Source organism: Xiphias gladius, chromosome 10, assembly GCF_016859285.1.
Source record: "Xiphias gladius isolate SHS-SW01 ecotype Sanya breed wild chromosome 10, ASM1685928v1, whole genome shotgun sequence".
NCBI classification, from domain to species: domain Eukaryota; kingdom Metazoa; phylum Chordata; class Actinopteri; order Istiophoriformes; family Xiphiidae; genus Xiphias; species Xiphias gladius.
In genome coordinates, this window is record NC_053409.1 from 18678013 (window position 1) to 18694459 (window position 16447).

The 16447-nt window shown below is 40.6% G+C and overlaps 1 protein-coding gene and 1 gene segment (V, D, J or C); both read left to right on the top strand.

Annotated features, from left to right (window-relative positions):
- Positions 1-2481: 2481 nt before the first annotated feature.
- LOC120795282 overlaps positions 2482-16447 on the top strand; it is a 36872-nt gene continuing 22906 nt past the window's right edge. Inside the window, 2 exon segments of the V gene segment in view lie at positions 2482-2545; positions 2680-2980. Coding sequence covers positions 2497-2545; positions 2680-2980 — 350 coding nt within the window.
- On the top strand, positions 6339-16098 carry slc1a8b (solute carrier family 1 member 8b). Of its 2 annotated transcripts, none has more exons than XM_040137065.1 (11): positions 6339-6503; positions 7688-7767; positions 8779-8994; positions 11784-11826; positions 11941-12154; positions 13341-13440; positions 14582-14815; positions 14929-15123; positions 15224-15358; positions 15451-15595; positions 15952-16098. In XM_040137065.1, exons 1-11 carry the CDS (start codon positions 6339-6341, stop codon positions 16096-16098), a joined length of 1674 nt encoding a protein of 557 aa, XP_039992999.1. The 2 variants fall into 2 exon arrangements, with proteins under 2 accessions (XP_039992999.1, XP_039993000.1); XM_040137066.1 differs by having other exon boundaries at positions 15451-15565.

Sequence of the window (16447 nt, forward strand, 5' to 3'; positions counted from 1 at the left end):
CAGTGATGGCAGAAATGTTCAACATCATGTTTACTGATAGCTGCAGAAAAACGAAAAACATCCAATTTATTAGTCAACATCTTAATAATGCAGCCGATGTCACACTCAAAAGTAGTATTTTCTATTGAAAAGACACAAAGCAATAAAAATAAAACCATCTCATGTACTATTTAATATACTAAATAATGTATCATAAAAGAAATACAATGACATTGACTAATTACAATGTAAAGTTTTAACCAGTTTAAATCTTAGTTTAATTGTTAATTTAATGAACATAAAGTGTTATCCATGTAATATATTTCCCAAATTCCACTGATATTATATTTAGTGTAAATCCAGGCAGTATTTCTCCTGATGTTGTGTCCCACGTTGCCTTCAGTCTATTGAGAGCAGAGAAATCATTTCCATAGAGAGGAGGCTTTGCATCATCAGCTGATCCTCCAGTGAACTGAGAAGGTTTATAGTCCTGTGAGTTCAACACTGCAGGACTCAGATCAGTCAGTCAACCCAGCAGAGACCACAACCACGATGACTCCCATCACCATCCTCACCTGGACGCTGGCCTGCTGCTGTTTTACAGGTTCATTCACTCGGCAACATTTCAAACATGATGTGCTGCCTTTTCTCTCATTTCTTTCTGCTGATAAATGAATGATTTCTTTTCGTCTGCAGGATGCAGTGGTCAGGTGACTGTGACTCAGCCTCCAGTAGTGACAACTACTCCAGGATCCTCTGTCACTCTCACCTGTAAAACCAGCCAAGCTGTTTACAGAGATAGTGCTGTTGGTGATTTCATGTTCTGGTACAAACAGAAATCAGGACAACCTCCAAAAATCCTAATAAAATTTGTGAGCACACGTGAATCAGGAACACCAGCTCGGTTTACTGGCAGTGGAAGCAGCTCTGACTTCTCTTTGACCATCAGTGGAGTTCAGACTGAAGATGTAGCAGTTTACTACTGTCAGAGTTACCACAGTGGTGGAGTGTTGACACGGTGATTTGTAGTCGTACAATAACCTCCCTCAGTCAGACTGCAGAGACACTGAGCTGTTACAGCAGGAAGAAGCTCTGACACAGACCACCGAACACAGAGCTGACAGTAACCTCACCAAGCACAAAATACTGATTCACATATTAAAATATTCTATATTATTATTATATTATTTTCATTTCTATTACATGTAAAAAGTGTGAATGTAAAAATGTTATTGGCTAATCAACATCCCTAACACCAGTAGCCAGGTATCTAAGCTTAGTATAAAAAACATCTCGTTTGTTTAATTTGTACAGAAAACATAGTGGAAAAAGTCAAGTTGCGGTTTTACAGGGTTTTTGTGTGTCAGGTCTTTTGTGGACCGGTGAACCAGGGATTTCTTGTAATTTTGTCTTTTCTGTGAAGTTGCCAGTCAGCCAGCGGAGACTTGAGTTTTTGCACATATCAAACGATCCAGATATTAATGAGTGAGCTTCAGAGGGTTGGTAGACAGATTATTTTACCAAGGGACAGGCCAGTTGCCCCCCCCCCCCCTCCAATCTTTACCCTAACCTAAACTGACAGGCTGCTGGCTCCAGCTGCATAATTACTGCACAGGACATGAGAGCAACATCCATCTTCTCATTTCCCTCTAGGAAAGAAATCGAATGTAATGGAAATTCAGTAGACTCACATCTTTCTGCTGAGTTGTGCACATTACTCTCTTAGTTGCAGTCTGACATTTCCAAGCAATGTTGCTCTCTTATCTCATTGAAACTCGTCTTTAAATCAACAGGGTCTTTGTTAAAAATACTTAACTACTTATATAAACAGATATTTAATTTTTTCCACCAAGAATATAATTTTACTACTGTAAAACAGCAGCCCAAGTATAGTCACACTCAGTCAGTGACTGTCACAGGTGCTGAAACACGGATCAAAAACTCAGGTTTCTTCCTCCACATTTCTCCAGATGAGTCAGAAAATCAAAAAGACAGTTTGCTAAACTTTACTTAAAATTCAAAACTGTCACGACGTTGTGAAGTGTGGATTTCAAGATCAGGTTGCTGATCATCTGAAATGCTGAGCAGGCCCTAAACTGAGCTAAAATGAGTTTTGATCTCCGTCTTTCTGTTACCAGCCTTCTTTGAGCTCTTCCAGTGTACTAAATCACCAGATTGAGGGAGAAGAAAAATGAAGGTGAAAACAAGCTAATTCAAAATCAATAAACAGTTGCAGCATTTCATCTGGGTTCGTTGGTGATACGATTTGCCAGCAGGGGACGCCATGCACCTGTTAATGAGGACAAAGTCATGTGGGACGAGACAAAACAGGACTAGATTAAGGTTCACTCTGTGTCACCTCTGCGTTTTTTTCTGTTTCACATGAACAGGTGTGTGTTTGCCTTCTTAAATGTATTTTGCATGACTTTTATGCATCACTGCTCCTCAGGGTTTAAGTTCTTCTGTCACAGAGAGTCTGAACTGTTTTCATGCGCTCACACTGAAAACTGCATCAGGATGATGTCTCCATTAACTCTGATTGTGGTGTTGGGTTTTCTGAGTCAGGGTGAGAGATTTTGGTGCAAATCTAATCTGTGCTATTCCCTTTTTTATTTTGGCTGCTTCTCCAAAGTTTTTCTCACTGCTTTTTTTTTTCAAAAACGTTTCTGCTCGCAGACTAAATTTCATTTCTCATTTCAGAATCTTCTGCCAACAATTTTCTGACTCAGACTGACAAATCCAAGTCTGTTAGTCTTGGTGGGTCTGTGACCATCAGCGCCACAGGGAGTTCGAATATTGGTGCTGATCTCAGTTGGTACCTTCAGAAACCTGGACAGGCTCCAAAACTTCTTATATACACTGCATCAACTCGACCTTCAGGAACTCCGTCTCGATTCAGTGGCAGTAGATCTGGTTCTAGCTACACTTTAACCATCAGTGGTGTTCAGGCTGAAGATGTTGGAGATTACTACTGTCTTGGTGCCCATGGTGGTGGAGTGTTCACACAGTGATTTAGAGCCGTACAAAAACCTCCTTCAGTCTGACTGGAGTGAAAACCGCCTGCTGCAGGTGCAGAGGGTTGGTGAAGATACTGTGAGGAGGAAAACTGGTCCAGTGAACACAACACAAGGGTCATCAAGCAGAACCACAACAGATATAAATAAAACTGAAACAACCTCACAGACACATTTCCATGTACAGTTTTAGACATATATTCTTGTCATTTAATTCAGTCTGTATATGAGGTAGAGAGTAAAATTGTTGTTGGTCCATAGCCAGTGATGGCAGAAAATGTTCAACATCATGTTTACTGATAGCTGCAGAAAAACGAAAAACATCCAATTTATTAGTCAACATCTTAATAATGCAGCCGATGTCACACTCAAAAGTAGTATTTTCTATTGAAAAGACACAAAGCAATAAAAATAAAACCATCTCATGTACTATTTAATATACTAAATAATGTATCATAAAAGAAATACAATGACATTGACTAATTACAATGTAAAGTTTTAACCAGTTTAAATCTTAGTTTAATTGTTAATTTAATGAACATAAAGTGTTATCCATGTAATATATTTCCCAAATTCCACTGATATTATATTTAGTGTAAATCCAGACAGTATTTCTCCTGATGTTGTGTCCCACGTTGCCTTCAGTCTATTGAGAGCAGAGAAATCATTTCCATAGAGAGGAGGCTTTGCATCATCAGCTGATCCTCCAGTGAACTGAGAAGGTTTATAGTCCTGTGAGTTCAACACTGCGGGACTCAGATCAGTCAGTCAACCCAGCAGAGACCACAACCACCATGACTCTCATCACCATCCTCACCTGGACGCTGGCCTGCTGCTGTTTTACAGGTTCATTCACTCGGCAACATTTCAAACATGATGTGCTGCCTTTTCTCTCATTTCTTTCTGCTGATAAATGAATGATTTCTTTTCGTCTGCAGAATGCAGTGGTCAGGTGACTGTGACTCAGCCTCCAGTAGTGACAACTACTCCAGGATCCTCTGTCACTCTCACCTGTAAAACCAGCCAAGCTGTTTACACAGATAGTGCTGTTGGTGATTTCATGTTCTGGTACCAACAGAAATCAGGACAACCTCCAAAGCTCCTAATAAAATATGCAAGCACACGTGAATCAGGAACACCAGCTCGGTTTACTGGCAGTGGAAGCAGCTCTGACTTCTCTTTGACCATCAGTGGTGTTCAGGCTGAAGATGTAGCAGTTTACTACTGTCAGAGTTACCACAGTGGTGGAGTGTTGACATGGTGATTTGTAGTCATACAATAACCTCCCTCAGTCAGACTGCAGAGACACTGAGCTGTTACAGCAGGAAGAAGCTCTGACACAGACCACCGAACACAGAGCTGACAGTAACCTCACCAAGCGCAAAATACTGATTCACAGTCATATATAGGCACATTAAAGTTTTGATGAAATCATGATGATTTTTTCAATATTAGCACGAGAACTGTTATGTATTTCACTCCACTATTACCTATCTGTCATTAGAAATTCATCCATTGAAACTAATATTTGCATTCTATCTTCACCCTAAGCTTTTCAATTTCCACACAGAGGAGCATCAGTAGGAGATATAAAAGTTTTTTTTTTCTGGATATACAAAAAGTACATTTTCTTAAGTTTTGTACTGACATTCATTTATGAGGTACTTCCAGAGTACTAGAGTATTCCTGTCATCTGCTACATTCTGTTTATGCTCCATTACATTTCATCACACATTATTCTGTATACGTCTTACTTACTCACTTGTAATGATCCATGTGATCCCCCTAAGTCTTCCTGTGGGGCCTTTTTGTTTTGACAAGGGGAAAACAAAGCAATAGTGGCAGTGGCAGATTTTGGCAGGGAAAGAAGTTCACAAGGAAACAAAGACACATTCCTTAGAATGTCTCCGTTTTGTACCGTTCATTGATCTTGCTGTGTGTATTGTTCAAGACCAGGATTAAATGTTATTGGATTGGTTAAAGGTGACGTAGGTACAGACATTGTTGGATAGGTGAGAGTCAAGTCTGGATCTGTTCTCAGATCCCAGGTCAGCATGGACATTGTTACGTCAGCAGACGTAGGGCGACTGCAGAATTAACAAGGATGCAAACAACACAATAGAACAGACAGACAGCTGGGGCGGCTGATAACAATGGCATGCCATGATTTCTGTTAACAGCTTTATTGGTTGCTTATATCCCACTTTTCTTTAAGATTGTTTTCTTTTCATCTACAGTTGTGTGTAAATAAACCTGATTCCACCTTTTAAATTCTGCTGAAATTACAGTCAAAATGTACAGTTTACACTATTTTAGCGTGGCCGTGATCATTTGTCTCCTCTAGAGAAAACGCATTCCTCTCAACAGCCCCCAGGTTTTAAGTTCAGGCCGACACATGCAGGTCCATTTCTAAGCTTCTGTGGTCCAGCAAGGCTCTATTTACCCAGCGCAGTGCCAAGTCCTGACGATAAGGCCTCTCTGTGCACGCCCTGGCGACCGAGCAGATGGCACAGCCTAACGTCATTGTAAGATCAGAGGACAACAAAATGGGAGGACATGTCCTGAACACCGAGGACTGATGCTGTGGTGTCTTATCTTTGGCCTCTGCCCTCTGGTAATCTTGCCTGCAGAGCTCAGTACCTTCACTTAAACACGGTGAAATCAAAGGCCACGGTCATTGTTTGTCACTAAAAAGCAACAATTGTATATGTGATTATTTATGCAATAAGAGTCTGGGCAGATGTCATGTCTCGATTTTTAATGCAGCTTCCATCTTGTTTAGATTTCTTTTTAATTACTTTCAAAAAATTGCATCTTGTGAGTAAATATAATCTGATTAGTTAATTAACCAAAAACACGACTGATTGGAGGACGTAGGACAGGCAAGTTATGCTGAAAAAGTTGCTTAACCTTGTCTGCATGAGGATTAAGTCCCAGAGATCAAAGTGCAAGCATCTGATTCATGAATGGGATGACTTGGAGGCGGGTAGTAATAACTCATAATGAGCTATGAATGGAGGAGCTAATCAGTGCTGAAGTCTCGTCTTGAGCCCCTTTAATAAGCCTGAGTGGCTGTGAAGGAGCCTCTCTTGCCGTAGGATAGGGATAATCCTTTTAGGCAACACTTTACCAGGAATCTCTTAGCGGACACTTCCTCTTTCAGACAGGATGAGCTCCTCAGTATGAGACAGAACCCACATCTGATCAGGTCTGCTGACTGCCCTCTGCCACGGATTTTGTGGGATACACACCAATCTACCTCACTCACCAGGAGATCCGGATACCTGTAGTCACTCAGGGGGGAGGGGGGGGTCCTGCTGGAATACAGACTGAGCCTGAATCAGGATGGAGGCATTGAAGAAGTTGCTGAAGAATTTGGTGTCGATGAAAGTCAGGGAGTACGTGAAAGACTACTGCAAGAGGAATGGCCTTCTGACACTCTCTGTTTTTGCTGTGGTGACAGGCTGTGTGCTTGGATTTCTCCTTAGGTCCCTCAACCTATCCACACAGGTATGGATGAATGGATGGATGGAAACTCATCAAGAGGCAATGTGACTGGTTTTGGGTCTTACAGACTCCTGTTATATCAAGCTGACAGATCATAGTGGGAATTATGTGTAAATAAACACAATATAACAGCCAGCCCACAGTTAGCAACTAGCTGGTGAACACAGTGGAGAATTTATTAGCTAAAGAACCAGATATTTTCAACAGGAGTTGGTGGAGACCAAAACAGAGCTTAAAGAGAGGGATGCTCTTGATATGAACTCAGAAGGTAATAATATGTCAATGTTGTGTTTACATCTTGTTCCAACTAGGTTTAAAGAGTATAGTTCATGATCGATTTCGCTTATTAACGTTTTTTCAACGAATAATCTAGAATTGTTTACATGTCTGGTTAAAAGCCAAATGCACTCCGTAAGAGGCTCCAAATGGACTAAGTAGCAAATGTATTTTGGCAGAGACTGAATCATTGATTAGTGTCCAGTGTGCTCAGCAATGTAGCGTTTGTGCTGGCAGCAGTTTATAAAACATACAGCATCCTCATCTGATGAGCAAAGAAAGAAACTGCAACAAAGGCCCACATTCACACCTGTCGGGATATTTTTCAAAGCAGTTGTTTTACCTGCCATTTGGGAATGTGGACAATAATGTCATCACCATGTTGAGTATATTGTTAATCAGAAATTAGCTACATCTGATTTATAAAATACTCATAATGCTACATGTTTGACATGGATCTTCTTCATTTGATCTTTAACAACTTTCATAAACAGTGTTGTGCAGTTTATTAAATAAAAGCAATCATATTCAATTCACACTTAAATTCACGAACATAAAGGTTAAAGAAAATTAGACACTGGCATAAAAAGCAATACAGGCCTTCAAATAGGCTGTTGGAACTATATTAACATATCTGTTACAATCAAAGTAGGCAAATAGAAAATACAGATTTGTTTGATGAAACAATTTAAAAGAGTGTTGTGTTAAATGCACAATTTTCATGTCCAGTAGTACAAAATAAATTTAACCCTATGTTGCTAAAATGGACTTCTGCAGCACTATACTATACTGGAATTGTCTCGCCACAGGATTTCCAGTTGTGGGATGTTATGTGGTCTTTACAATATGATGGTAAACTCTTTTAAATGTAGAAATAAGGTTTGCTTCAGGTGTTTCTCTCTCACACACAGGCCAAGATCTACTTCTCCTTCCCTGGAGAGCTGCTGATGAGGATGTTAAAGATGTTGATTCTGCCACTCATCACCTCCAGGTAAGAAAAGTTCTCACCTGCCTTAGAGCGATCTCAGGTGAAATACAACTGCAAGCACATGCAGTGTTTTGAAGCTGTTACATTAAACCTGTACTATGAAAGGACTATGAAATGAATCACTCCTCGTATATACCAACAGATAAACATTCTGTTTTTATTACAGCTCAAATCCCTTTAACAAGTGAGGGATGTTTTGTGTGTGTTTTTCCCATCACCTGCAATTCTGGATGAAATGTTTGCTCTTGCACGTCTCATTGCAAACTGTGATCAGTATAAAAGTAAGAGCTGGATCTTCAATTTAGCGCATGTCGACTGTTTTATTAAGCAGTATTTGTATAAGAATGTTTGTGTCTGACACTCCATATTCATTCTTGAAGAAGAAAGACGAGTACAAAGTTTCCCCATGTAGCATATTTGTAGCAAAAGTATATATTTTGGGGGGGGGGGGGATTTCTTTAGACGAGAGAAGTCTGGGGCATCCTGGTGGGTCAGTCAGCATAGATTAAGGCTGCGTTCAGACAAGATGCTGACTTTGAATCTGGTCTGGGAAAAATTGTTCCACATCATTCCCTCCTCTTTCTTCCAGTGTCTTCTGTCTAATATAATGAACTTGTTGATTTTAACAAGAGAAAAACATCTAAAAAAGAATAGGTCTGCAATAACTGATTTTATTCACGTTTGAATAATCTATGTGTCATCGTTTTTCAAGTAATCAGTTTATACTTTAGTGTATGTAATGTTTAAGATGACAACACACATCACAAGCCACATAAATCATGATTATTTCTTAAGATTTCTTCCAAACTAATCTTTTTTTAGGCAATAAAGGCCAAAATATCTATTTTTATTTCTATAAACTGGTAAATTTATTAATTAACAATCAATCAACTCATAATTTTAGAACTGAATTAAATTATTTAACTCTTTAATTAATTGATTTGAAATGAAACATTCCACAGTTCAAACAAGAGTTAATCAGTACTAATCACACATCCCGTTTTTCCAATCCAGTCTTATGTCCGGCCTGTCGGCCATGGACACCAGGGCAAGTGGTCGGCTAGGAGTCCTGACCATCACCTACTACCTGTGGACGACCTTCATTGCTGTCATTGTCGGCATCGTGCTGGTGCTCATCATTCACCCAGGGACAGGCTCAGAGAAAGATGGCCACCATGCAAGTTCAGGGCCTGTAATGACCTCCGCTGATGCTCTGCTGGACCTCATCAGGTAACCATCACAGTTTGACCCAGCGAACATAGTTATAGGACTGGTGTTACTCAAGCAATTACCTTACTGAAGTCCCCTTGAGCAAAGATGCTGAGCCCCCTACCAGTTCTGCTTGTTGCTCTATAAAAAACAATTATCATCCAGACATGATTAAATTTATACTTCCCTCCATGATGAACGAGACTAAGAGTCTACAGCCATGCTAGTCGAGTATTGGACAAGTTTTGATTTTTCTCCGATGATGGCACAAGATAAGAATTTATAACTCACCCTGAGAGGTGCATGAATGTCTGTACCAAATGCTATGGCAATAGTTTTTGAGGGATTTTAATCAAAGCCACATATGTCCACTTCATTGTAGAGAAAAAGTCAGTGGCTCACCAAAGTAATTAAGATTCATGGCACGGAAACCGTGAATGTATGTACAAATTCGGTGCCAATCCATTGGGTGGATGTTGCGATATCGCTGGATAAGTGAGAAATATAACCAGCTGTTGGTGCAAGATGAAAACTCATATTTAAAACCACAAATGTCAACCTCATGGGGGCTCATCCTCTGGGCACCATCTGTTGAGAAATTTTGGTCTGGACCAAAGCGGTGGACCAACCGTCCCTAGAGGCATGTCAATAGTATGGATAAAAACTAGTAAAACAGATTGTGTGTTCTTTTAGTCAACTTGGTTAAGATATTCTTCCTCTTTAGCCTTTCATAAGGGCATCTTCTTGGACTATAAGTAAACAAACAACCAAATTAGGCTTTCCCGGTAAAAAGATTTTTCTTCCATTTGTTGCCAGTCTCCGAAGGGGATTTCACATTGAAATCAATAAGAGGAGACAGTGACACACTTCGGGTCTCTGTTATTGTTAGGCAAGATCTGATAACTGGAAAAAGTATTCCCCACCTTCACTTCTTCTATAATAATGGAGTAATTCACCCTCCTGGTATGGGCTTATCAGGAGATTTTCGAATCTATTTTATTACTGTTGTTTTCCAGGATTAAGATTTACTGTGTAACGCCCTTTAACACCTGGGGAAAACCAGTGTAGACTAATTAAATCCAGTGCAGATCCAGTTCAGAACTTGGAAATTCCCTGTACTTCCTCGGGGACAGGAAGCTCCCTAAGCACAAAATCTCAAGGGATGAGTTTGATCCTGGGAGCTGACATAGCCAGTAGCTTTCTCAACAAAACAACAAGACGTCAGAAATCACGAAATCCTCAGCAGGTAAAGCCTCCTGAAAATGTGGTTTGTTCTGACATTTGTCGAACTCCAGTGACTCCAAAAATTATGAAAAAATAAATAAATAAAAGGGCAGATAATTTCAATCATTTATAGCACAAGACAAGCATTTCAGTATTGCATTAAAAAGGGGAAGGATAGTGGCGTCACTCCTACGCAGCAGGTCAGCTAAGAATAGGGAGACACTTAATTGTGATCTGTTAAGCCTGCACTTTCTCAGAAGGTCCTTGTGCAGTGTGACGCTCTGCAAGATCGAGCCTGCAGCCTGGTGTGTGTGCGCCCAGGCTTACTGCGGGGCCATTCATGTCAGAGCTCCACTAATACCTGCTTCTTAATCCTGATTATAATAGAGTGCTGTGGCCGGTGTGTATCTGTTGCTGTAAGCCAAAGGCCAGGTGTACATTTCAGTCCTCTTACGTGTTTGACAAGATTGCTGCCTGGGTTCAGTGTCAGTGACGTACGCTGTATAAATACAGCCCCAGTACAAGATCCTAGCTGTGCCTGGGCACCTTCCACCTTGTTAACATGTGGAGGCCTATCTCTTTTTTCCTGTATTGTATGAAAATGTAACAGAAGCAAAAATGAACACTGGTAGTCCATACAGAAAAATGTCCCTTGCAAGTGTTGCAGCATTTTAGTTTTGTAGCTGCTCAAGGTAGAGCTAATTTAGCTCCTTTTTTATATACTGTCAGGTAGTTTAATTTATAACAATGTATTATATTTCATAAGTTATTCTGTTTTACGTGTAAAATCCTTATTCGTAAAATAACTACACGCTAACTTTATTAACTATACTTTGTAAGCCAGCGTCACTCATTACAATATTACAACTATTTATACTATCCAGCTACATTCAGACACTAAAACAGATGTATAGCGTGTAGGACTAACTTCCTATTATCAGATGGTGGGAAAATCATACATGCAGTTATGTTTCTAACGTGACACTGTTTGGTCAGAAATTCACCTAAAACTCTCTTGAATCCTGTACTTCAAGTGTATTTTAAATAAGTTCACGAGTTGAGTAATTGACACTGCAGTTGGCTCATGTTGTACCAGGAGAAAGAAAACAGCTTCTGCCTTGTTAAGCATTTCAAAACTCAAAATGTAAAAACAGCCGGGAAAACAATCCCACCACAAGGTCAATTTAGAAGTTGTCCTGGTGCTTCCAATCATATCAGATTCAGCTTCATCAGCAAATGGAGTTTGGCCACTTTTCATGGAATTGTAGATGTTCAAAAATTTTTCTTTCTCTCAGCGCTTGAAAGAATTCTTGTGTATTCTGGCTTAAAAGTTCTGGTGCGTTCATTGTTGAATTTGGAGATAGATGGAGCTTTCAGTCATACCCTATGACCTTCATCGGTGATGAATCCACTGCTGTTTCCAAGGTCAAGAATGAACTTTAACCCTCATAATAAGAAAAAGTCATCAGCTCTTTATGTAAACTGGATAATATCAGTGATATATATCCAAATTGGACATATTTGCCATGCTGTTTCAGACACGATCTGATGTACCAAATTTGTCTGTATGCCTTTGTCTTTTATAGGAACATGATCCCGTCAAATCTAATTGAAGCAACTTTTCAGCAGGTGAGTGGGCAAAAGGAGGAAACTCACAGTGAAATGTAAAATACTGTTCATTAATTCAGTGTTCCACATCCACATATTAACAGATCTCTGTGGTTCTCTTTCATCCCACTCCAGTACCGGACAGATCTGGTGCCTATTGTGCAAAACATTGATGTAAAAGAGTCTCAGGCCAACTACGTGTATGTCATGCCCGACTATCACAACCCTCAGCTGGGCCACCCAGTCTTCCTGGAGATCACCCCTGCACCCGACATCAAGTATAAGATCGTCCCCAGCACAAGCAAGGGCATGAACGTACTGGGGATTGTCATCTTCTCGGCCACCATGGGTAAGACCCTCACACAGCTCATTATATCATGGAAAACACAGCAAAACCCGAACCCCTAACCCTAATTCATTTACGTGTAATCCTTCTGGTACTACTTCAGGTACTCTCAGGGTTTATAAATTGCCACTAATGAAAGCATTGATTGTTAATAAATCTAATGCTAGCTGGTGCTTTACAGATCATTAGAAGTCATTATTACATTCATTACATTATAAGTAGTAACAACTTTTGGGTTGCCAGCTTGTGAGAAACCCCCCCTGTCTGGTGTATGTCCTGCTTCATCATGATACTTTGTTTTTTTTGGTGCTTTACTTCATTAAGAAGACTCTTTCAGTGGTGCTTTTTGTAGATAACAAGCTTATTGTTTTTTTATTCGAAAGCGATGAAGTCATTACCCTTCATTAGTGACCAATGCTGGAAGAAAAATATAGTTTAAAAAGTAAATGCACTCATTCTGCAGAAAAATTGCCCCCTGCATCTGATACAGTGCATTATTTTATATTATATTATATCGCCTCTGATGCATCATAATGTAAGCAGATCAAGGTGGAGTTTAAACTACTTTATATACAGTTAGGTAGTGTAGTCTTTTGGTTCCCAACCTAGGGGCTGGGTCCTCTCCAGAGGAGAGTGGTCATGAGATCGTTAATGGGGTAGAAAAAAAACAAAGGTCTGCTTCACAAATCTGTATTCACCTTTTAGACTTTTCTCAGATTTTTGCTTTTTTTGTGAAATACTAGATACTTTTACCTCTTTGGGACCCAGTTTTAATCTTTAACTCTGCCTGCTGTCGTTCATTTCAAGTAAAATCTGAAAAGTAAATAGTGACTAGAGATCTCAGATAAATGTAACACACTGTACAAAATTTCCCACTGAAATGTAGTGAAGAATAAGTAAATGGAATCACTCTAGTAAAGTACAAGTATCTCTTCATTGTACTTCAGTAAAGTGCTGGAGTAAATGTACTTAGTTACTTTCCACCACTGTTAATGACTTATTGATATTGTTAATTGCAGACATGATTGAAAGAGGGAGTTTTCACAATCTGGAAAAGCAAAAGTTGCTCTTATTAATGGTTTATGACTGATAATTAGTAAATGATTTATTAATCCTTAATCATCATTGAGAAAGGGGTACTGTAATTACTAACTACAAACACACGTGTCGACGTACTGCCTGTTCTCAGGTCTGCTGCTGGGGAAGATGGGAGAACGTGGAGCACCACTGGTCAATGTGTGCCAGTGCATCAACGAGTGCGTCATGAAAATCATTAACGCAGCTATGTGGTAAGGCTGCACTCTCTCTCTCACACACACACACTTTCAAAAGTACACTACTGTACCATGCACATGCATCCAAAAAAAAAAAGACAGGCTGCACACAGTTGACAGAGCAGATCCAGATTAGATCTAAAAATAAATGTCACGCGACAACTCAGGGAAGAGTTACTGTTGGTGTCTGAAGTGTCCTTGCTGCTTCTCAAGGGAGTTGACTCCTGGATTACATTTGTGTGAATGGAGTAAGAAGGCATTTCCATTAATAAGATTAGTGTTAAATAATTGCATGTACAAATACACGTGGTTGGGATGGTGGATAGTATTATACAGCATATGGCTGCAAGTATGTGGACATTTTGAGAAAACATTTTGGTCGCCGGAACATTACAGCTATATATGATTTTTGAACATCTCATTCCCAAGTCATGGGCATTATTACTTTGCTAATATAACGGACTCTCCGCTTCTGGATCCTGGCCGCAGGGACGTGCTGCCATTCTGCCACAAGAGCATTGGTGAGGTCGGCCGCTGATGTTGGGCCAGGCTCACAGTCAGCGTCCCACTTAGTACCAAAGGTGTTTGGGTGGGGTCGAGGTCAGGCTAGTCAAATTCTTCCGGGCCAGACCCTGAGAGCCATGTCTTATCACTCAGCCATTACCTGGCTTTATGTGGAGGAGTATTGTTACAGGTGCCCTGTGGAGTTTTCTCGACAAAAAAAAAAAAAAAGTTTTATTTACATTCAGTAATTTCACATCAAAACACGTTGTGTCTGTCCTTGACGTGTAACAAAAGAGTGCTTTCTTTAAAATATTTAAATTGTGCATTAATTACATTCATGTTTGCTTGCTAACAGATGTCTTCTTCCTTGCCTCGGTTGGAGCACTGCTACATTTCTTGCCGCGTTACTACCACTGAGTGCTGACTGGCAGGATAGTGTGAAAACAGTTGCAGGGATGTGTATCAAATGTGCGTGTGCACGACACAAACAGGACAGCTAGCCACTTGTTCAAACATTGCTCCATTGTACCACTATTGGTCAAAAACTCTGTGGGGTAACTTTAAACTGAAACAAGAAAGAGCTTCTCCCCGAAATCTTGTCATGAACTTAAAAGATTCAAACACATTCTCTTCTCTCCTTTCCTCTATGCAGGTACTTCCCCTTCGGTATCGTGTTCCTTGTGGCTGGGAAGATTCTGGACATGCACGACCCAGCCCACCTGGGGGAGAAGCTGGGCATGTATTTCATCACGGTCCTGTCTGGTCTCTTTGTGCATGGCCTCATCCTGCTGCCTCTCTTCTACTTCTTCTTCACTCGCAAAAACCCCTTCCCATTTATCAGAGGGCTGCTGCAGGCTCTTGTCATTGCATTGGCCACGTCATCCAGGTAAGAGGAAACAGATGTTTTTTAATTGTTCTTTTTTTTACCAGCTATGTAGATGTTGTCCAGTGTGTTCACTGAGCAACTCTTTCACATCGTATTTTCTTCTTCCTCTGCAGCTCAGCCACTTTGCCAATCACCATGAAGTGTCTCCTGGAGAACTGTAGAGTAGACCGGCAGATTGCTCGCTTTGTGCTGCCAGTGGGAGCTACCATCAACATGGATGGCACAGCTCTGTACGAGGCAGTGGCGGCCATCTTTATCGCTCAGGTCAATGAGTATGATTTAGACTTTGGCCAGCTGGTCACCATCAGGTGAGAGTATACACTGGACTCACTATGCTCCCATGATAAGTTCTTTGTGTTGAAGTGATTGCATTTTTCATTTCTAACATCTTGGCTCTTGTCTCATCAGTATAACGGCAACAGCAGCCAGCATCGGGGCAGCTGGGATACCTCAAGCAGGTCTGGTTACCATGGTGATTGTCCTGACTTCTGTGGGGCTACCGCCTGCTGACATCTCGCTGATTGTGGCCATTGACTGGGTTCTGTGAGTTCCACTAAAAAATTATTATACATCAATGGGTCTTATTGGGGCTGTTGAGACGATCTTTAAATTATTTTCTTACGTCTCATTCTCAGCGATCGCTTCCGGACGATGATCAACGTTCTTGGTGATGCCTTAGCAGCTGGGATTATGGCTCATGTATGTAAGAAGGACTTCGAGAGAGCAGCTGCTGCAGCGGCTACCACCACTGTTGCCAATAACGGAGGAGGCCCCAAACGGGTGAGGAGGACAATTTCTATTTGTTAAGGTCAAAGTGCATATGCACGCGTGAGGATTTAAGACCTCTGAAAACCTGACTTGAAATATTAAGTATTTCTCTAGCAACTATCAAAGATACATTTTGGGAAAACAAGACTTGGAGTCTACAGCCATCCACCAATGATAAAGCTAACATGCTGTTTAGGAACCCATAGATATTAGTAAGAAACTGATTGCAGAACATTCAAGGTTATTTATGCTCTAAGCCTTGATTCATTTTTTACCACGTTTTTATGTAATTCTAGAAAAACCCAACCTTTGAGAACTACTGTCTACTATCTTAACTAACAGAGCTGCTGTTTGCGTCTTCCCTACAGAGAGACACAGTAATCTCCTTTGGTAATCAGAGCGTGGCGCTGTCTGATGCTCCTCTGATCACACATCGCTGCGATTACGTGTACGAGGTGGATGGAGACAACGTGCTGGAGAGGCCTGTGACCTGCTACAACCTCTGCCAAGTCTGAGACACTTACACAGGACGGACAGCGAGGGATACTGCCTTCTAGATCACATACAGTCACCTCTCAGGATCAAAGGGACCGTCATCTGAGGCCCTAAAAATCCAGTTAGGTTTCCATTCGAAATGAGACCAGAGATCGAGTATGTTGTGGTTTCAGGGTTAAGCAGCTTAAGTGGATTTTGCCTGTGCCATGCCGAAAAACCAAAACCTCCATTATTTCCGTTATTGTATATACTGTATGTCTCCATTCAGTTTTGACTGGATGACAGGAGTTGTGAGGAAATGCATTAAGTTTCACATGTAACCTGAATCTCATTTAGACAGCGGTTATTGTCTGAATGCACCTGCAGACA

Coding starts and splice junctions, on each gene's coding strand:
- slc1a8b (XM_040137065.1), top strand. CDS start 6,339: ATGGAGGCATTGAAGAAGTTGCTGAAGAATTTGGTGTCGATGAAAGTC. Junction 8,995..11,783: donor GCTCTGCTGGACCTCATCAG/GTAACCATCACA, acceptor TGTCTTTTATAG/GAACATGATCCCGTCAAATC. Junction 11,827..11,940: donor TTGAAGCAACTTTTCAGCAG/GTGAGTGGGCAA, acceptor ATCCCACTCCAG/TACCGGACAGATCTGGTGCC.